The sequence below is a fragment of the Muscardinus avellanarius genome, assembly GCF_963383645.1.
Source record: "Muscardinus avellanarius genome assembly, chromosome: 7".
Classification (NCBI taxonomy): domain Eukaryota; kingdom Metazoa; phylum Chordata; class Mammalia; order Rodentia; family Gliridae; genus Muscardinus; species Muscardinus avellanarius.
Genome location: NC_137793.1, coordinates 13,595,954 through 13,618,059, shown reverse-complemented (window position 1 = coordinate 13,618,059; position 22,106 = coordinate 13,595,954). Strand labels below are relative to the sequence as shown.

General features: G+C 38.3%; 1 protein-coding gene across 3 annotated transcripts in view; it reads left to right on the top strand.

Annotated features, from left to right (window-relative positions):
* Positions 1 to 8,036, top strand: part of GABRB2 (gamma-aminobutyric acid type A receptor subunit beta2) — a gene marked incomplete at both ends in the record, with an annotated part of 262,768 nt that extends 254,732 nt beyond the window's left edge. For all 3 annotated transcript variants that reach the window (XM_080699401.1, XM_080699400.1, XM_080699402.1), the window contains one exon: positions 7,689 to 8,036. In XM_080699401.1, the coding sequence (XP_080555527.1) occupies positions 7,689 to 8,036 (348 nt within the window). The remainder of the gene's footprint in view (positions 1 to 7,688) is intronic.
* Positions 8,037 to 22,106: the final 14,070 nt, after the last annotated feature.

The window sequence follows — 22,106 nt, the reverse complement described above, 5'->3', positions numbered from 1 at the left end:
TATTGAGTACCTACTATGTGTTGGGAGCCATGCTAGCTCCGTGAGGAATACAACAATGAATGAGACAGCCCTTCATCAAGAAGTTTGGTCTGAGCCAGGCATAGTGCATGTCTGTAATCAGGGCTTGTGAGTCGAAGACTGGAGGATCCTTGTAGATCCGCTGCAGCAATTTAGTGAGATCCTGTTTCAAAATAAAATGTAAAAAAAGGCTGGGGGTATAACTCAGAGGTAGATGTCCCTGAGTTCAATCCCTAGTACCAAGCAAATAAACAAAGGAGTATGATCTGATAGGAATGACAGGTATGGAGTAAATAATTATAATGGCCTGTAACCAGCATTTTAATGAAATATCAAAGTCTTACGTGGACAAACAAGCTAGGCCCTGCCTACTCTGCCACATCAGCCCTGGAGATGTGTCTTTGCCTTTCTCCTCTGGAGTCTCTCTTCTTCTGTGTCAAGGAGGATGCTGGTGGACTCTGTGAACATCTTCTAATGTCTGTCCACTTGATGGTCTCTCTCCCCCTAAGAAATGAGACATTGCTTCTGATGGTCTCACTTTAACAACTGGAAATAATTGGGTCTAGATTTATCATACATAATAAATTTATGAAGGTCAACAAAAACAGTTTACCACTTAGCATTGTTCCCACTACTTTGTAGAAGGCTCTAACCAAAGCAAAATCATATATATCAATATAGTCTTAAAAGCCAAACATAGTGGCACATGCTTGTAATCCTTGTAATTCCAGCATTTGAGAAGCTGAGATAGAAGGATTGCAGTCCACAAACAGCCTTAACTACTTAGTGAGACCCTTTGCAACTCAGTGAAACCCCGTTTCAAAAAATAAAGAATAAAAAATAGGGCTTGGAGTGTAGTTCAGAGGTAGAATGCTTCTGGGTTCCATTTCCAGTATTGTAATTATCTATTTATCTACCTATGCATATATATTATATTTTTAAATATATATATATATATATATATACACATATATATATACTTAAAAACTATATATAAAACTATAAATAGAGTTTTTAAGAAATGGTGGTAGAAGATCAAATTTAATCATTCCATGAACATCTATTCCATTTTTTTGTGAGAAGATCAGTTATGATTTTGGAGTGGTTGCTTGTGCAAAAGCAGGGTAAGAGCTGGCATGCGCTGTGGTTCAGTCCTGTCAGTCAACCTCAGGGACTTGGTGCTGGTGTTTCCCCACTCTTCAGACAAGAACACTGAGCTCAAAGAAGCTGAATAATTTCCCCAAGTTCTCAAAGCTCATAAGCAGCTCAACGCAAAAACAACTTTGGATTGTTGGAGTCGAGAATCAACAATGGGAAACACCATACTACATCTGCCCTTCTTGTAGAAAACAGACACAGTTCAGGTGTTAACCAAGATCTGTCTTCCAGACCTCCAAAAAGTCTCAATTTTGGTAATATTGAGAGTGCCATAAATGGACACTGGGGTGTCGTTTCCAGAGAGGGATTCAGAAAGAGAGTGACAGCCTCAACTACTTAGTGAGGCCCTTTGCAACTCAAATGAGACCCTGTTTCTAAATAAAGAATAAAAAATAGGGCTAAGAGTGTAGCTCAGAGGTAGAATACCCCTGAGTTTCATCCCCAGTCCTGCAAAAAAGAGAGAGTAAATCAAATTATCATATATGGAAGATTTGATAGAAAATAGGCTAAAGTACGAGAAAACTGGTCCTTCAAAGAATGGCATAATAAGATAACTAAACCAGACTCTTAAAGCTTAGCCATGATGTGCAGCAAGATGAAATACAATGCTTGAGGCTCCATTCTGTTTTAATTGAGAGATAAATTATAAATAAAGATGGTTGTACTTTATTCCTCTTTACAGCTCCATAGTTATCAGTAAGAATTTTCTAGAAACATGGGTGTTTTTTCATCAGAGTAATGTATTCCTTGACTACTAATGGCCTTAATTTGAGTCTACACACGACATCCCATTCTAAGGTTGAGGCAATCTATTGATGTGACAGACATGAAGGGCTAGCAGCACATCATTAATCAGCGACTATGTTCAGTGTGCATCACCCACCATCCTTCCACCTCCTGTTGGCAAGTAGGGTCTTCAGTAGGGCCAAGATGACTAGCTTATCACCAAAAATATCCATACCAGAAGACCAAAGTTATTTACTAAGTTAATAGTGCTTGTATTTAATAACAAAATCACTTACAGGTTTTTTTTTTCTTCTTTTTTTGGTGGGGGGGGGAGTACTAAGGATTGAACTCAGGGGCATTCTACCTCTGAGCTACACCCTCAGATCTATTTCATTTTTTTTAAAACAGGATCTCACTAAGTTGCTGAAGATCTTGCTAAATTGCTGAGGCTGGCCTCAAATCTAGGATTCTCTTGTCTCAACTTCCCAAATACTAGTGTTATTGGTATGTTTCACCACAACCAGTTTGTTACAGTTTTTTAAATGCTCACTTTGTGCAAATCTGACAATACTGTAAGCAACATATGTACTGTTCTCTTGGGTATAGTTATTTATTGTGTTTTTCATGTCATAAGAACCTGCACACATCCTACTTATAAAATGTCATAACATTTAACTTTGCATAGTGCTTTACTTTCTCAAGCTCTCCTCGCACATTTTTATTTTATTTACTCTCCCCAAATCCTCGTCTTAGACTCCAGTATAGTTAAAGAATCCTAAATTCAGAGACATTTTTTTCCAAGGTCAAAAATAAAAAAACTGGGCCAGGCACAGTGGTTCACACCTGTAATTCCAGTGATTCTGGAGGATGAGGAGGATTGCAAGTTCGAGGCCAGCTTGAGTAACTGAGACCCTGTCTCAAATCTAAAACCAATTAAAAAGGCTGAGGGTATGGCTCAGCATTAGAACATTGCTGAGTTCAATCTGCAGTACAAAAAATAATGTTAATAACAAATAAAAGAGTCAAAACTACATTTTCTTTTGTGGGTCTGGGGATGGAACCCAGCGGCATTCAACCAGGGGGCTACACCCCATGCCCTATTCTTTATTCTTTATTTTGAGATAGAGTCTCACTAAGTTGCAGAGGGCCTCACTATGTACCTGAGGCTGTCCACAAACCACGATCCTCCAGTCTCAACCTCCCGAATGCTGGGATTATAAGTGTGCACTACCACACCCGGCAAAACTACTTTTTTTTTTAGTTGATATACTCTTTTTGTCGATTGTTTCTGTCCTGCGAACCCAGCAGTAATGCTAACCTCTCCTACACTAATGGCAAATAATATTCTTGACACAACAGTTTGTAATAGCCAAAATTTGGAACCAACCTAGATTTCCATCAACAGATGAATGGATTGCAAAATTATGGGAAATACACACAATGGAATTCTATTCAGCCATAAAGAAAAATAAAATAATAGCATTTGCAAGAAGATGGAGGGAGCTGGAGAACATTATGTTGAGTGAGATTAGTCATGAACAGAAAGAGAAGGGACATATGTTTTCTCTAATATGCCCAAGCTAAGCCAGGCGTGGTGGCGCACGCTTGTAATCCCTGTGCTTGGGAGGCTGAGACAGGAGGATCGCACAGGTTCGAAGCCAGCCTCAGCTACTTAGTGAGGCTCTCAGCAATTTAGTGAGACCCTGTTTCCAAATAAAAATATAAAATAGGTCTGGGAGTATAGCCTGGAGGTAGAAAGCCCCTGGGTTCCACCCCCAGTACCACCAAAATAAATAAATAAATAAAAAATAATATGCCCAAGCTAGGGAGTAGTGGTAATACCAGAGGGACTCCAGACGATGGAGGGGAAATCTCAGCAAAGCTTGAATGGAAGGATAAGAGAGGAAGAAAGCTGAGGTTGTTCAATGGAGGAGCTACATACGAATATGTGTAATAGCATAAATACAACATGATTAACCTGGACACTCTCTATTCGGGGGGGAGGGAAAAGTAAGGGGAAGGGCATGAAGCACAATGTAAATGTATACCACTCTCAATATGTTCCACTTATAAAAAATTAAAATTAAAAAAAGAAAAAAAATGCAGTGAAAAAAAATTAAAAACTAAAATAAAATTCTTGACACAATTCTAAGCACAACTTGGCTATTCAAACAATATCTTGTTAATTTATGAATGACACAAACTATAGGGCTTCAGAAATTGTCTAATACACCATCTAAATTTCAAAGATAAGACAGAACCCCACTAGAGATATGAATGATAATTGGTTTTAAACTTAGAACAGCCAGGCGTGGTGGTGCACGCTTGTAATCCCCGCGCTTGGGAGGTGGAGACAGGATCATGCTAGTTCGTGAGCCAGCCTCGCTGGCTTAAGAGACCCTGTTTAAAAAAAAAATAATAAAAAATAAAAAAAAAAAAATATATATATATATATATATATATATATATATATATATATATATATTAGGTCTGGGAGTGTAGCCCAGAGGTAGAAGGACTACCAGCAACCCCAGTACCACCAAAAAAAAAAAAAAACTTAGAACAAATTTCCCTTATTAGTAGGCCCTTGCTATCTATAGTATTTTTTATTATGCTGGTTATTATTGTTTAATACTTCCGACTCAGCCAGGTTTGGTGTTGACTGATAACTGTTCTTCTTATGACAATTGCTCAGTAAAAAAGCAACCATCCAGGTGTTTAGGAAAGAAAGAGACCCAAATATTATCACTCATAATGGCTGAAGAAATTTTGCTAAAAAGCTACGTGTGTGTGTGTGTGTGTGTGTGTGTGTGTGTGCATGCGCTACCAGGGGTGGAACCCAGGGGCAGTCTACCTTTGAGCTACACCTTCTGCCCTATTTTCTAGTCTTTTTATTTTTGAAACAGGGTCTCACCCAGTTGCAGAGGGCCTAACTAGCTGAGTCTGTCCACAAACCACAATCCTCCTGTCTCAGCCTCCTGAATGCTGGGATTACAAGCGTGTCCACCATGCCTGGCTAAAAGGCTACTTTCTAGATGGTTAAAGCAAGACCAATAACCCAGAGAAGACCAGAAAATATGCACAGAATTGAAATAAGAAGGAGGACGAGGTTTCCCATTTCTATCAGCTTTGTGCGTCTTGTTTTACAAAGTCACATCTGCCCACTCCCCACCTTTGATCTCTAATGACCAAAGTCTACATGACCACTCAACCCAGTTCCATTTAGCACCCATGTGACTTTGAGAAATGTGAGGAATGCATTCACCTGCAACCTAGAAAAGAGTGCCTTTCAAAAGGACGGTGTCCATCAACAGACAAATGGGCAACAGAAATGTTGTATATACACGTGATGGAATTTTAGTAAGCCAAAAGGAAGAACAAAAGTATGTTTTTGCAGGAAAAAAACTGGGTGGCACTAAGGAATCGTATGCTGAGTGAGGTCGGCCAGTCTCAGAAAGTCAAAGGCTGTTTGTTTTCTCTCATGGGTGGAAGCTAGAACAAAAATAGGAAGCAAAAGAGAAAACAATAAAATAGTAGAAGGGGATTTGGGAAGAGAAGAGGGAAGGGAAAATGAAGATTGAGGAAGGGAAGAGTTTACATAAGGTTGTGTCCATACAAGGCTTCACTACTAACCTCACTCACATGTATGCATGTCTGTTCTCATCACGTGGAGTATCACTATGATGAATAATTGCACTGCACTCATAAAATATATATAAAAGGATGATCGTCAGCCTTCAGTCAAGCAGTTACTGTAAATAATTGGCACCTACCATGAGCCTTGAAATATTCTTGCCCATCCCTGAAGATCAGGAACTGATCATTTAAACCAGGACATGGACCTATCTTAACAGATATCTTTCAACACTTATTTAGTTTATGCTCCAAAATCTCACAAACTTTTAAAACTATTTTTATTGTGGTACTGGGGATAGAACCTCTGAGGGCATTCTACCTCTGAGCTACACTCCCAGCCCTATCTTTTAGTCTTTTTACCTTTTGAAACAGTGTCTCACTGAGTTGCAAAGGGCCTCTCTAAGTAGCTGAGGCTGTCAGCGAACCGTGATCCTGCCTCAGCCTCCCAAATACTGTGATTGTGAACATGCGTCCACCATGCTCAGCTTAAAACTAATTATAAGAATATACTTGTTTAGTGTTTTCTCTAAATAAGATGCTACCATAAACAAACATACAGAATATCTGATCAAGGAACACAGATTGACTGGTTGACTATTATGTCCTAGTATGTTTTACATTTTATAGCTACTATTTATCAAAATATTTTAGATTTTAATTTATAATACATGAGCATTAAACTAAGCTTGAAAGCTAATTGCTAACATATAATCTTAGCTACTTTTTTTTTGCTTTCTGTACAATTCACGAAGCTCAGAGCACTGTATCTATCTTCCAATTAAGTATTTGGCTATATTTATTTTTTCATATATCACCAATGTCTATCACTGGCATTTTGCTTTATTTTATAACTTCAAAACTTTTAACAGTAATTGGTATATCCTGATTCCCCAGAAGAATAGATACTCTCTACTATTAATAATAACTTGATATGTTTAGGTTTTATATCTATAACAATTGAGGTCCCTTAAAATTAACACAATAGAAAAATATTACGTAATAATAATAATAATCTTTGGGGATTGTGGTATCAGTATTTCTCCTTTAGTGTTAGCTTCATAAAAAGAAGTTATCACAAAAGATGATTAGTAGACTATCCGCTAATTCCACTTCCTGGATCCAGAATTCAGTTGAGCACCTTCCTCTCTGGGCTTGCTCTTGATCTGTCTTTTTCCTTCTCAGGTTATGTCCTCTGTCCAGCCCACTCACAACGCTATCTCCAAGAGTCTATTATATTTTTATTTTTTAATTTCTCATTGCTTCTCAAATCACATGTGCGCTCTTTATACTGCTGGAAACTATTCCTTTACCTTATTTATATTGACACTGTGGTTAAGTATCAATGACAGATAATTATATAAAAAGTACCTGCCATCCCATCCCCTCAGTTAGGTTGCCTTATTTGCTCATGTATAGAATCTCCTTCTTCATCTAGAGAAGAGGGGAGAGGGAAACTCTCTAAAGCACATGCTGTACTTAAACAAACCTATCAAAGTCAATCAATAAGCCGAGCATGGGAAGGAGGGAGAATGAAGAAATGGGGCGGGAATTGGGTAAGGGCGAATTGGGTGATGCGTGCATGTATGTCTCCACCATCTTTTATCTCATTAGGATGTATGACTACAATGCACCAATAAAAAATTTTAAAAGGTACCTGCCATCTATGGGAAGTACTTCATAGCTACTTACTATTTAATTCCTGTTTTTTTCATTAATTCATCTATAATTTGGCTACTATTGTGAGCACAATTCGTTAATTCATTCCTTGACATTCTCTCTAGCACAGTTTAATTTTTTATATGTTTGTATCAAGACCACAAATGCTTTAAGGAATGCCATGCCTTCTATTTCTTTGCCTGCGCTAAGTAGAACTAACAAGTGATCCTGGCAAAGCCTATTAAATAATTACATCATTACCACAGTCTTCAAGGGTTGGGCTATTATACCATTTAATTGACAGGAGAACTGAAGCTAAAATACCTGATAGCTCAGAGCCACAAGACAAGCCCAAGCCACAGAATAGGGAATCTGGCTGTCATTATCACTGAGGCAAGGAGTACACCTCTCGGTGTCCATGATAGTGCTTGCTGTCGTGAGTGCCAATAAAGGCTTACTGTTGTGGATTTCTTCTCTGATTCTTCTCCCTACAGATGAGCCCCCACGAGAACATTCTACTGAGCACTCTTGAAATCAAAAACGAAATGGCCACATCCGAGGCTGTGATGGGACTTGGAGACCCCAGAAGCACGATGCTAGCCTATGACGCCTCCAGCATCCAGTATCGGAAAGCTGGCTTGCCCCGGCACAGTTTTGGCCGAAATGCTCTAGAACGACATGTGGCACAAAAGAAAAGCCGCCTGCGGAGACGTGCCTCCCAGCTGAAAATCACCATCCCCGACTTGACTGATGTGAACGCCATCGATCGGTGGTCCCGAATATTCTTCCCGGTGGTTTTCTCCTTCTTCAACATCGTCTACTGGCTTTACTATGTGAACTAAAACATGGCCTCCCGTGGGAAGCATGGACTAGATTTCTCCTCTAAACAGTTGTACAGCCTGACGTAGGACTTGGACAACACATCAATCCAGGACAAAAGTAATGCTAAAATACCTTAGTTGCTGGCCTATCCTGTGGTCCATTTCATACCATCTGGGTTGCTTCCGCTAATGTAACAGACACACTAAGGTCCTTGTGGTTTTCCAGTTAAAAAGTTAGTGACTCATACACACGTGCTGACAAGGTTGAGTTTGAGAGTTTCGCTTTATCTTTTTAATAGGCAGCCTCTGCAGAAGAGACTTATTTAGAACATGTTCTTAGACCGCTCAGTAGCATTGTCATTTTCCTGAGACCTGGTCACATCCAGATACTTGTCATCACCATTCCTGAGGCTGGCTCGCTGTTGAGGGGGCACCATGCTTGTGAAACACCCGCACTACCATGCAAACATGTTACCTCAAGATAGTCTGTGCCTGTGTTACTAAGGTGATAATTTTGTCATGAGAAGATAACTCCCACTGGACTGGTAGAATATCATATAGTTGGACCAGGATGAGGTGGAGACAGGTTGGGGTCAAGGTAGAGAGTCAGGAAACCAGTTCAGCAAGTCTCTTTGCTTAAACGTAGAGAAGCAGGGATGGTGTCTTTCATTTTTGGCATTTACAGATAGGGAGACTTGTGTACATTATCATGCATGACAGCCAAAGAGAAATTTTGCAAAAAGCTATTTCCTAGATGATAAGAATAAGAGTTAACAACACAGAGTAGAGTGAAACATCTAGAAATGACTGTTGAAACAAAATTCAAGCAAGCAAGCATGACCCTTATCAGCTACACACAGCATCTGGTCTATTCATACCGTGTCCAGTGGCGAAGGCTAGAGTGACCAGCTTTTGGCAGCATACTTAAAGGTTTTTTTTTTTTTTTTTTTTAGTTTATCTAATCAAACTACGGCCTCCAAATAGGAAATTTAGGGAAATTGAAAGTATCTTAAATGTTCAGGTTAGACTGGAAACCATTCACAGACAAAACTAACAAACAGGTTGCTTTTCTTAGATGGTGTGAGCTCTCTCTGCAACATTTCCCTGTATGTTTATTTCTGAATTTAGTAGGTTATTCAAAAGATGGCTTGGTTATTGCTTTAAAGGATTCATGACCCCTTCAGCTTTTCTTGCTTCCAAAATTTGGATTATCTTCTTATGATAAAGATACAGTAAGGCTTTGGAGAAGTGGAGTAAACTGTATTTTCATGTGCTATGAAGTTGGCCTTTGTAATTTTCAAAGCAAACACTATTTCAAGGAATATGTGGACAAAAAGAGTTAGTTTGTGGGTTCATTGGGTTTGATATTCTTAAGGGTGCTTACTTTCTGTATATTGCCATCTGCCTAGTCAAGAAAAATATGAAAACTAGTTGACAGTAGAATAACAAAAAAGCCACATGAATGTGATTAGTGTTATGAGCCTCGGTTAATATTGCAGAAAAGTATATAACTTTATAATCAGGTGGGCATGATGTATTATTTTTATTCTAACTTTAAATTACGTCATTGTGCTTCTTTTTATGCTAATTAGACATATGCATTCATATGTTGGAGAGAAAAGGGAATAAGCTAATATATTTAATTGTATCAATGTGAGGTTCATATTGTGCTCCTCTTGTAGAAAAAAGTGAGTTTCTCTAAATAGTCTGTAAAGTTTGAATTGACAGAACTCTTTTTCAGAAGATGACTTTGCTATTTATATTAAAAAAACAAAAACATTCTCTTTCAGAGCAGTGTCCTCCATAGTGTGTAGGAGCCAAGACCAGTATCTTTCTGTAGATGATTCAGCACCTCGGAATGTGATAGAGTCTTCCTGTTTCCTTCCATTTCACCCATCAGAGAACAACCTACAAAATGGTTTATCATCCAGCCTTCTGCATGAGCCCCAAGGTGGGATGCTATTTTTTTCACCAGTGTAGGAAAATCTGGCTCTTATGTTGTTATTACATACTTGAACACCTCTAGGTATAATCTCTGGGCAGAATCTGACCACGGTTCTTCCCCTATGCTCAGAGTAGAGACTCCTCTTGAGTTTCTCTGGGTACTTTCTTTCTCCTAGGCAATCTTTTTGGGGCATCACACTATTTAAAGTGCCTGTCCCTTGTCACCAGGGGGAAAAAGGAGAATAGAAAATAACAGGAGGTAGCATATCAATAACTCAGGGGCACAACTCTAAAATGCCATCTGGAAAGGTTTTTCTAGACATAACTCAGAGCCCAAGTCTAGAGGAGGGCTCTTATCTGCAATTTCCATAAAAGCCATAACAAGTCTTGATATTGTCATTTTATGATTATAACAAAAGTTTGGATGTCCAGGGAAGTGAATGGAATGATCTAGATTAAAATGGAGAGATGCTCTTTCATAGCATGAAGCTCAGATGCATATGACCAGGAATTTGTCTCTGCTCTCAGTGATACAAGGAGAAAATGCAGGACCTTGGAGCTGAAGTTCTAGAGAGAAAATCATACATTGGTATGCAGTAAAAACATAGGTAAAAAAAAGAAACTGACTTATCCTGTCCAGAAATAATAGTAGACATGGCAGTTATTCTTAAGCTCCATGTTTAGATGAATTGTAATGCAACCATCAAGTCAAGGAAGGGTGCTAGGCCCGATAAATCTAGAAGACCTGCTAGCCCGATCTCCAGCAGCTAACCTAAAGGACCACGGAGGTGTGTCGCAGCAATTCTGATATGGTATTGCTATCAGTTTATACATATGTACAGTTTTTTTTTTCTTTTGATTATAAAACAGCAAGATAGCCAGCAATTAAGGTGTTTTTTTTTTTCATCTTTGTGAAGTTCATAGGCAAATTCTGGCTTAGAAATGCACAGCCTAATTGAAATCTTTGATCTCAATCTGTATATATATATATTGTACATGACTGCTAATAGGTATGAAATGCACTTCAGAATTGAAAAATCATGCAACATCACCATGTGTTCGCAAAGGAATGTTACAATTCTTTCTACTGCAATTTGCTAACAGGGAAAAGACTCCAGCAGTGCCATCTAGACCTTCTCTCATGTCTTCAAAAGCAGTGCTGAGTAAAATAATAACAACGATAACAATTTGTAAACCAAAAGACTACATTCTCGCATTAGGAAACCGCGCACACAAAATGTTTCGGCTTACAAAAGCACAACACATAAAGAGAGAACCATGGGATGTACAGTGGAGAAATGAATCACATTTATATTAAGCCAAGACCGGCATTAACTTGGCAACTAAGGCAGTTTTCATTTTCTCTAGGTAACTCTGGCCCACTTTTACGATTAGCTTCATATTCAAAAACAAACAACAGAAAATCAACAAAAACAGGTCTTACAACATATTTACATGTGTATATGTGTATATATAAATTCATATAAACATACATACATATGTATGCATTCATATGTTGGAAAAGAAAAGGAATAAGCTAATATGTTTTGCTTCCTTCATTCAACAAATGTAGGAGTATTTTCACTTTAGCAGCCAATGATCAACATATTGAAATAAGTAATACAGGGTACTGAGCATTTCTCTATCAGCACATCAATGCCTACAGTTCTTATGAACCAGTGCAGTTTGACACAAGAGTACTGTACCTCAGAACATCAGAAATTAACTAGCTTTTCACATTGCTTGTCCAATTGCTCTCTTTCAAGGATACAAATGACATTATCCATTGGTGATATAAAAACAAAAATGTCTTAAGAAAATGGAAAATGTTAAAAAAAATTCCTCCTAGGAGGAGGAGAAAAAAAAAAAAAAGACACTAAAATCCCACCATGTTGGCTAGGGAAAATACAATTGTAGCAAACATGCCATTTTGCTAAGTGTACAGAGTTCATGTTATGTGAGCAAACATCAACTTTCACCGAGCGGGTGTAAATACTAAAACAGATTTCTTAAATATTTTTAACTTCTAATTTGTATTTTATGATAAGGCAATGTGCTAATTCTGTTTATGGCTTAAGTTGATGTGTTATAATATTATGTAAATATTTAAACATGCTGTAAATGAATAGCCAATAGACATAATTAATTGGGTTTTTTTTTTCTTAATTTGTATTTGTACTTACTAAGTACGGTTACTGGAGTGCTCCAGCAAAGTAATTTAAAGACCCTTTTGCACAACTGGTTTGTGAATCCCAGGTAGAAGAGTTTCAGTTTTTCAGTATGCTTACTTCCTAATGCGTGCGTCTCTCTCTCTCTCTCTCTCTCTCTCTCTCTCTCTCTCTCTCTCTCTCTCTCTCTCTCTCTCTCTCTTACACACACACACACACACACACACACACACACACACACACACACACACAGTCACTCACTCAGCCTCCTCCTCTTTCCCGTTCCCTCCCTGTCTATGGCAGAAGAAACGCTGTAGTGTTTTTGTAGGCAAGGTATAAACCAAGAATTAGCCTTAGAAATGGTAGATGGGAAAAGGAGAAACAATTATTGATAATACAGTTTTTTCTTATATGTCAGAGTACTAGAAACCAAAGTTTGCAACTTAAATTTTGATTTTCAAAACGCAAAAGTTTGTATTGGTGGCACTACAGAAAATAAAAATGCTTATTCATACCAGCTCCACAAATTTGTTATACAAAATACATACTAGAAGGTTTTTTTTAATAGTAGTATTTTTGTCCTTAGCTAGTATTGTTCCTTTTAACCAAAGACTCCAGAATTATTTTTTAAAAGGAAGGTAAAAAGGGGAAAATGGAAAAAAAAAAGGATAATGCTTCACACCAAAGGTTTAAAAAACATTTTCCAAATGCAGTAGGAAGACTGTAAAAAAAAAAAAAAAAAAAAAAAAAAAAAAAAAAAAACCTGTAAGGAGTCAACAGAATGCTAGTAAAGATACTGTCCTAAAGAAATATTTTTTTTAAGGGTAAGGAGCAGCACTCTGAAATAGTTTCGTTTTTTTTTTTTAATTTCAGTAGATAAGTACAAAATCTGACATTTAATTCTGATTTGCTTTGAGAAGTGTTTTGTGATAAATATGCTCCAAATGAAAAATAAATGTTTATGTTCTATGAGTTTCTAGACCAAATGTCCCCTTTTTGTCAAATAACCACTAGTCCAGTGCCCATGTCTGTGTCTTGGTACCACTGAAAACAAGTTGATGATTCCATCAACTTGTATCATTTTTTTTTTTGGTTCCTTAATGAGAATTCAACCATGGTAATTTTAAACATAACTAATTTAAAGTTGCCTATGATTTAATTCCATGACATTTTAAATTTTTATTTGCATGGGTGTTTAAAGAGTTCTGTTATAAATATTGTCCCTGCATAGTTCTGAACTGTCCTTTTATAAACAGTGATATTCTAGTCTCTTCACAATGTAGTGATTATCAGCCTTACTAATGACCTTGTAGCCTTTCTTAACATGCACATAATGCACATTTTCAAATGGCTAGAAAATGCAAAACACAAGTGGATATCACTGCATCTGTTTTCATGTCTTTCTAAAAAACAGGACTACTAAAATCTCTGGGATACATGAGATAAACAAACCATGAGGATTATAAATGAATAGCACATAAGAATTATTTTCTTGAATTTAAACTTCCTGCAGCCAGTTCAGCATGTAAATATATAATAATGTTGGCTAGTGTGTAATTCCTGAACTAAGAACTATAAATAAAAATTAAAAGGTTGTGTGTCTGGTTTCATTGTGTCCAGAATATTTATTCTTGAACCATTAAGATGAATTGTATTGTAGAGTCATAGATTTTATGAAAAGCTTGGGAGCTTGGGATATGCTGGCTGATTTGGCTTTGAGCTCTAGTTTGCCACTAAGTAAGTATATGACTGTGTGATTACTTAGCTCATCTAATTCTCAGTTTTCTTATCAACAAAGCAAAGTCTTATTTTCACCTGCCTCATAGAGTAGTTATAAGATTTAGGAAAAATACTCTTGAAGAACCCTTGGCAAAGTAAAAGGTACATGGTAAGTGGTCTATAGAAAGAAGATGCTGCTTTTATTTTGTTGATTTTTATTCCTCTAGAATATTCCACATATATCTTAAAAGTGGCCTTGCTATCATATCTAAAACTTCACAGATAATATGAAATGTTTTCAAATTTTGACACTAAATGCTAAAGATAACTAAGAACTTGCTTTCATCGTGAAAATATTCGTAAACATCAAGATGTTCATTTTTTTAATGTTCAACATTCATCTGCTAAAGAGAAGCTAATTACTTCACACATTTGATCTTCATTGAGTCCTCACTATAGCCCTGAATGCAGAAGACACTCAAGCTCAAAAAGAATGAATACCTCACTGGCGAGAGAAGAATAAACTGGATTTCTTTCTGGGCCGGATTCACCGTGCAAGCCTAGCAAGTGATTTTCAACTCATTGTTCAGGTTGTCCAATTCTCATTAATTTGGTCTATTCACGATTAACATGGAGAACCCATCATCTGCCAAGAATTCTGCTAATTTCACAAAAGCAGAGGTGAACACACAAAACCTCTACCCCCTCTTGAACACATGGGACTCTCCTAAGCCCAGTGACTCGTTTGGAGACGAGCCTCATGTCCCTCACTTAGTGACTTTGGAATGTCCAAATAGCACCTTGGTTAGGTACACAAGGATGTGGCTTATAAAAATCCAACTGTCCAATAAAATTACAGGTTGAAAGAGTTAACGTTACCAATAAGTAAATGAAACGACCTTCTTCTTCTCAGCTTACTCTGTAAATGGTAAAATCTAGGAATGTGAAAATTATTTATGCTTGAAATCCCTCACGCCAAGTTTCAGAGTTTCTTTCCCCAGAGGAAGCACATGTATGCTCAAATATGCAAATATGTTCACGTAACTGGTGGTGTTGGTAACAGTGGTGTGTTGGGGTATGTGTGTGTACACATACATCTATATGTATGTGTATGTCTCTGTGTATGTGTGTAACTGTGCAGGAGAAAGCCGATCTAGTTGGGAGAAGGTGATAAGGCCAATAGAAAATACTACCAGAGGTAGGATTCATGGTCTACTTACTGCAGGAAGAAAAAAAATACCCAGCTATTTCTCTCAACAGTGCTTGTCAGTTGGTATTGAGAACATTCCCTCACCTATATTCCAATTGTTATAGCTTCCTAAAGGGGACCCTTCCAATAATCTTGTTCTCTTCTGAAATTTTCTCTAATTCTGAAATATATGGAAACTTTCATGTAGAATATGTCTCTGAACCATGAAATTCAGTTCAGAGAATAATTCCAATATAACAAAGAAAATTCTCTGGGATGACAAAAGGCACATCCAGTTTATAATCTTTGATCACCTAAAGCAGATAGTAGCAGGATGCTGTAAAAACACGTATGCCCTCTAAAATCTCTGTGACAGTATTGCACTCATGTGCAAGCCCTCTCCTGAGGTACGTATCACAGAATCACCAAGCACCCCTTACCCCCACAAGACACACAGCATGAACTAGAGTCAAGGAGAAATCTTGAGCTGATGAGTCTGAGCACAATTTGTTTTCTTATTAATGTGTTGATTTGTGTGTGTTCCGGTCTTCTCTTTTGTTTCAAATAGCTCATCAATCATGAGTATTTACTTGTGTAATTGTTTTTGCACTTCAGGGATTTTAACTGGAAAGAAAGGAGACGCTGGTAAGACACACACAGAGATGCTGCTCACTGTTCAACCGGTACTGAGGATAATAAAAGGTATCTTTAAGGGCTATGGGGTGGAGAGGGTACAATTCCTCAGAGACTAGGAAGGAGAAGGGTAGAAGGTTCCATAGAATTAGAGACTTGAACTTTATTCAGTGGTAGTAACCTAGGGAAATGGCAGACTCCAAAGCAGATGGTGCAAGAGCCCTTAAGAAGCCAGGCCCAGGGCACTGCCACAGGCATACCATGAATGCAGCAGAGTCCTGGGACCACACCAGAAGAATCTAATTGAAGGAAGCAGCAGCAAAGAAAGGTGGTGTTTCTTATAAAGCTCCACTTAAGAAGTTAGGCTCATCACCCCACTCCCATCTGATGGGTCCATAGTCTCTCCACCCCAGAAAATGAGAAGAAATCCAGAGGAAGAACTTGATAACAGAATTTAATGTACCATTCCTAGAAATCTCTATGGGAAAGGATAAGTGTAGTTGATTCTAGATCCAAAAGTTAGAAAGCTAACAAAATCAAATTTGTGTAGAGGATTAATATTTCCTACTATCTTACATCTTGTGAACCTGAATGCTTACAGAAAACTTAGGAAGAACTATAAAAAGGTGATATAGGCTGGTGCTATATAATAGGGGTAAGCAAGAACCATAGAGAGCTTTGAAGAAGTGGCCACTGTTGAGTCCTCTCCAAAGGTTGTCTGTCCTCATCAATTATAGAATGCAAGAACTCCCAAGCACTGACCTTTGACATTCCATACAGGCAGAACATGGCCTGAGAGACAGGGACAGAATCAATTTTTTCCTGTGCTCCAAAGCCCACACAGATGTTCTGTAGCTGTGCTCCTCAGGCTGAGGCTGAGGAAGGTGTGTGTTAGAAACTTCCTGAGAGTATTCTGTGCCACTAGAACTGTGCCAAGATCAGTGTTCTTCCCTTCTTTAGAAATTAGCACCTCGCCAGGCATTGTGGCACACATTTATAATCCCTGTGCTTGGGAGGTGGAGACAGGTGGATTGCACAGGTTTGAAGCCAGCCTTGCTGGCTTAAGAGATCCTGTTTCCAAATAAAATATAAAATAGGTCTGGGAGTATAGCCCGGAGGTAGAAGGGTTCCATCCCCAATACCACCAAAAAGAAGAAGAAGAAGAAGAAGAAGAAGAAGAAGGAGGAGGAGGAGGAGGAGGAGGAGGAGGAGGAGGAGGAGGAGGAGGAGGAGGAGAAGGAGAAAAGTTGCTAGCACCTTGACTATATAAAAAGTAAATATAGGCTTTGGGAGACTTTTGTGTTTGTTCAAGACAAGAAAAAGGGTTTTCTGATTTTTAGTCTACAAAGATAAAGTCAGTGGTAAGCAGAAGTTTTCCCAGTGTGAATACTCTGGTGGAACATTGGACAGTTCACACCAATGTGAACAGTTGGGCGGAATATTGGACAGTTCACAACAGTGTGAACAGTCGAGCAGAATATTGGACAGTTCATTTTGCTTGGGGTTCTGCACCAGAAGCAATTGCTCCCACCCAACAATTGACTAAGAAGGAGACAAAGACCCTGATGAAGGTATTTTGGTGAGGAGCAAAGGGATTATAAATGGACAAGAAATTGTTGGGAGAGCCATGGAAATAAACAAGGGGAAGCAAATGAGTTTAAGACTCAAAGGGACGTTGTCATTTAAGAATCCATGACAGCTCCAGTAATAGAGCATGGACATGCTAATCAAACAAGCAATAGACACTGCTCATACACCTTCATGCTCCAAAGACTTACTGCAGATTGAATCTAAAGTGAAGAAACAAGGAAAAATCACCCAGGTATTTCTGAAACGAAGCAGCAGAGAGGGGAAGGAGATCTGTGAATGAGGAAGAACTTGGTCTAATTACAATGGTAAGTGTCTATAGTTAATAAAACAGTTTGAAATCACTACTTCATGGTGGCCAGCTGAAGAGCCTGATATTACCTTTATTGTCCCTTGGAAAAGACCAGGGAGAAGAAAGAGAATAAAGAGGAGGACAGAAAGAAATAAAGGGTAGAAATAAAGATAAAATTTAGAGGAGTTTTTAGTATCTGATGCCTTCAGTGCCCTAGTATATACTATGAATTTAATTCATAACAGTAGATAACAGTAGAGTGAGGTGTGAGCTAGTATTGCCTTATCTCTGTGGCAAAAGACACAGAATGGCCGCAATGGGTAATTTGTCTCCCAATGGCTAATTCCAAACCTCAGGCCTGGAGCCCCTTCTTTTTTTTTTTTTTTTCTATCCAATATATTAGAGAGCCTTGGTTTTGCTTTAGGGGGTAGGGTATCTTGAAAAGAAACAAGGCCAATGTGTGTGTGTGTGTGTGTGTGTGTGTGTGTGTGTGTGTGTGTGTCTTTTGGGGGATGAAACTATTCAAAGGTGTTCTACCACTGAACTACACCTTCAACCTTTTTTTATTTTTTCATCTTGAAAGGGTCTCTTTGAGTGTTACTTGGAAGTGTTACTTTACACTGGCCTTGAACCTGCAATCCTCCTGTCTAAGCCTCTCAAGTACTGGGATTACAGGCATGTACCAGCTCACCTGGCAAAGGCCAAATTTTTAAGGAAAAAAGAAGGGAGGTTTTACTTAGAATCATTTATGTTTATAGTTTTAGGTTTTAAATGTTGGGATACAAAAACGTTTAGAGTTACTAAGTTTTATATATTTTATATTTCTCTTAATGTATCTAGATGAGAAGAGAGGGCAACTAAAATTAATGAAATGAGTAGCTTAAACACATAGGCTAAGGAATTTTGAAAACCTATCTTCTTTTCTTTTTTAAAATATGGTTATCTTTTTTCTATCTTCATTTAAAATAATTTTTAATTATAAAAGTAATATTCTTTATGGCTGGGCATGATGGCTCATACCTACAATCCCAGTAATTGAGAAGCTGAGCCAGGAGAATGGCAGGTTCCAAGCCAACTTTAGCTATTTATTTATTTATTTATTTATTTATTTATTTATTTATTTAGTAGTACTGGGGATGGAATCCAGGGGCATTCTACCTCCGACCTACACCTCAGCCCTATTTTGTAGTATTTTCATTTTTGAAACAGAGTCTCACTGAATTGCGAAGGGCCTTGCTAAGTGGCTGAGACTGTCCATGAACCATGATCCTCCAGTTTCTACTTCCCAAATGCTGGAATTAAAAGTGTATGCCACCATGCCCTGCTCAACTTTAGCTATTTAGCAAGGCCCTCAACAACTTAGACTCAGTTTCAAAATTAAGAATTATTAAAAGTAGGGGATGGTGTGTAATTTGGAGGTAAAATGTTCCTAGGTGTTTCTCTCTCTCTCTCTCTCTCTCTCTCTCTCTCTCTCTCTCTCTCTCTCTCTCTCTCTCACACACACACACACACACACACACACATACACACACACATACACACACACACATACACACACACACACACACACACACACACACACTGAGTTCTCAATGTAAAATATTATGTTTTGCTTTTTTCTCTATTTAAAGTAAATCTATGGCTAAAATGAGAATTAGAGAGATAAAATGAAAATTAGAGAGAGGGAGATAGAGAGAAAGAGGAGAGAGGAGAAAATAGAAGGAGAGGAGAAAGAGAAGAGAAAAAGAAAGAAAGAAAGAAAGAAAGAAAGAAAGAAAGAAAGAAAGAAAGAAAGAAAGAAAGAGAGAAAGAAAGAGAAAGAGGAAGGAAGCATGTCTCATGCCTCTTTGGTCATCTGGTCAACCAGACATGAGGAAGCTTAAATCTCCTTAGTTTCTGAATGTCCAGGCTAATAAGTGTACCCAAAGGGTACATGAAATCCTCAGTAGGAAAATTCCAGGCATCCAGATTTCCCATTCTCTATGTAGACTGAGTCTGACTGGAAAATTTAAAAACAGGAAGACCAGCCGGTTCTCTCTTCACTTTATTTTCTTTGGGGTTTAAGAATACCATTGAAGGGATCAGAACTCCACTCAAGTTGGCAACCTTTCAGAAGTGCTTTGCCAAATCTTTATTTATTCATTTTATTTTCTCATTCCCCTCGCCAGGAATTAATTTGAACCTTTGGAGAATCTTTCACGATATGTAAAATGAAACTCTTCATGCATGAAAAGTATAAAATGGTTAATAAATAAAAACTTTTAAATGTTTAAGAAGCTCAGCTAAAATTAAATGACAGGGGGCATCTTGCCAATGTGAAGCAAGCTTTTCCTTTTCCAACTCTGGCAGACAGGAAGAATGCTGGCACTTGGCTATGGTTCCTATTCCAGAAGCGGTCTGGGAGCACTTGGGACAGCCTCTTTGAGGTCCCTGGTTTGGAGTGACACCGAAAAGCAAATTCATGGGGACTTCCCCAGGCTCCAAAGCAGGCACAAAGCCCATTGAACCCTCTGATATCAGTCTCCCTTCAGTAATTAGACTTCTTCAGAAAATCAGAAACAACAAAGTATGTGTGAGATTTATTATAAGAAATTTTCTTACCTGATTATGAAAGCTGGCAAGGCCAAAATCAGCAAGCTGAAGTCTCAGGGAAGAGCCAGTGTGTGGTTCAAATTGAAGGCTATCTCCACACCTCTAGCTGGGTGGTTGGGGAGATCAATTTTCTGTTCAGGTATTCAATTGCTTTACTATTACCCACCCACATGATAGAGGGAAATCTACTTAATTCAAAATCTAATAATTTAAGTGTGAATCTTATCTTAAATAAAAAGCCTTTACGGAAACATCAAGAATGATGGTTGACCATATATTAGGGCAATGTGGCTCAGACAAGCTGATAAATAAAATCAACCATCACACTACACACTAGCTTTTACTTTATAACAGAACCTAGGTGATACTTAGGAATACAGATATAATCATGCCACTTTCCTGCTTAAGATCCTTCCAAGTATCTACTTCAGCCTTAGGAAATCCAACATTTATCACAGCACCCAGGGACTTAATGTGATCTTGTTTTACTTCCTTCTAGATTTTGCTTCTTCTTCTTAAACTCCAGATCCTTCTGGTTAATCTCTCTCTCTCTCTCTCTCTCTCTCTCTCTCTCTCTCTCTCTCTCTCTCTCTCTCTCTCTCTCTCTCTCTCCATTGCCCTCTCTATCTCTCTCCCACCCTCCCTCCCTCCTTCTCTCTGTCTCCCCCCTCCTTCTTTGTCTCTCCCTTCCTCTCTCCCTCCCTCCCCCCTTTCTCTCCCTCCCCCTCTCTCTTCCCTCCTCCATGTCATTTTCTTTTCTGTGGTCCTAAGGATTGATCCTGGAGGGATTCTACCTCCAAGCTATACCCCCAGCCCTATTTTAAATTTTATTTTGAAATAGGGTCTTACTAAGTTGCTGACAGTCTATCTAATTTGCTGAGGCTGCCCTCAAACCTGAGATTCTCCTGTTTTAGCCTGCCAAGCACTGGGATAACATGAATATACCGCCACTCCCAGCTAGGCTGAAACACTTTTGGTTCCACAGAGATACTGTTCACCCCCTTACTTCTAGCTTTTCTACTTAACGGTTTCTTCTTTCTGGAACATTCTCCCTCATCCTCAAAGTCTCTCTTCATTAATTTATGTCCAGTTTTTCCTGGTCAAAACTGAGATGTCTCTTCATCATGGACAGCTTTCCTGATTCCAAAAGATGATTTCTTCCTAGACCCCAGCATCCTCTTCAGGAAACAGCATGTGCTAAGTAACTGTTGTTTAAATAGCTGAATAAGACCCACATGTTCTGCACAGTCAAGGATGATCTGAGTATGGGTGTGTGCAGTGTCTGGTGACAGGATCCTCTATCTAATAATGAACGTTTTTGCTCATGGAGTTCAACCTTCTTAGTACTCTCTGGGTTTTTGTTCCAACTTCACTGAACATGTGCTCGTTTATAATCTGTTCCTCAACCTGTAGAGGGGTTGAGGTTGCCTCCAATTCAGACCTTCACTCCAAGTTTCTCTTATAAATGCCAAGCAATATTCTCACATTGTGGATACCTGGTAGACATCCCAAACAAAAAAATATTCAGAACTGAATTTTCTCCCAAAGTACTTGAGAACTTTGTAGTCATATTTTATTTTTTGTCTCACCTCATATCCAGTATATCTGAAGGTAACAGTGTCTATAGTTTTAAAATATATGTTCAATATGATCAATTTTCATTCACTTCTCTGTTACCCCCTTTGACTGAGTCATCTCAAAATTGTACCTGTGCTATTTCCACAGTCTCTTAAGTGGGCTCCTCGATGCAATTCTTACCTCTTTACACCCTGTTTTCTGTTTAGCGTCCACTGTAATCCCTTTTAAAAACAAGTCAAACTATGGAGCCATTATTTACAAAACACTACAGTGCATCCCATTTTGATTAGAATAAAAGATAACATTTTTCAAATCATGTGAAAGTGCACATACAGCCCGAGCCCAGTACCTGGATACCTGGTCAGTTTTCTTGGTTCTCTGAGCTCCAG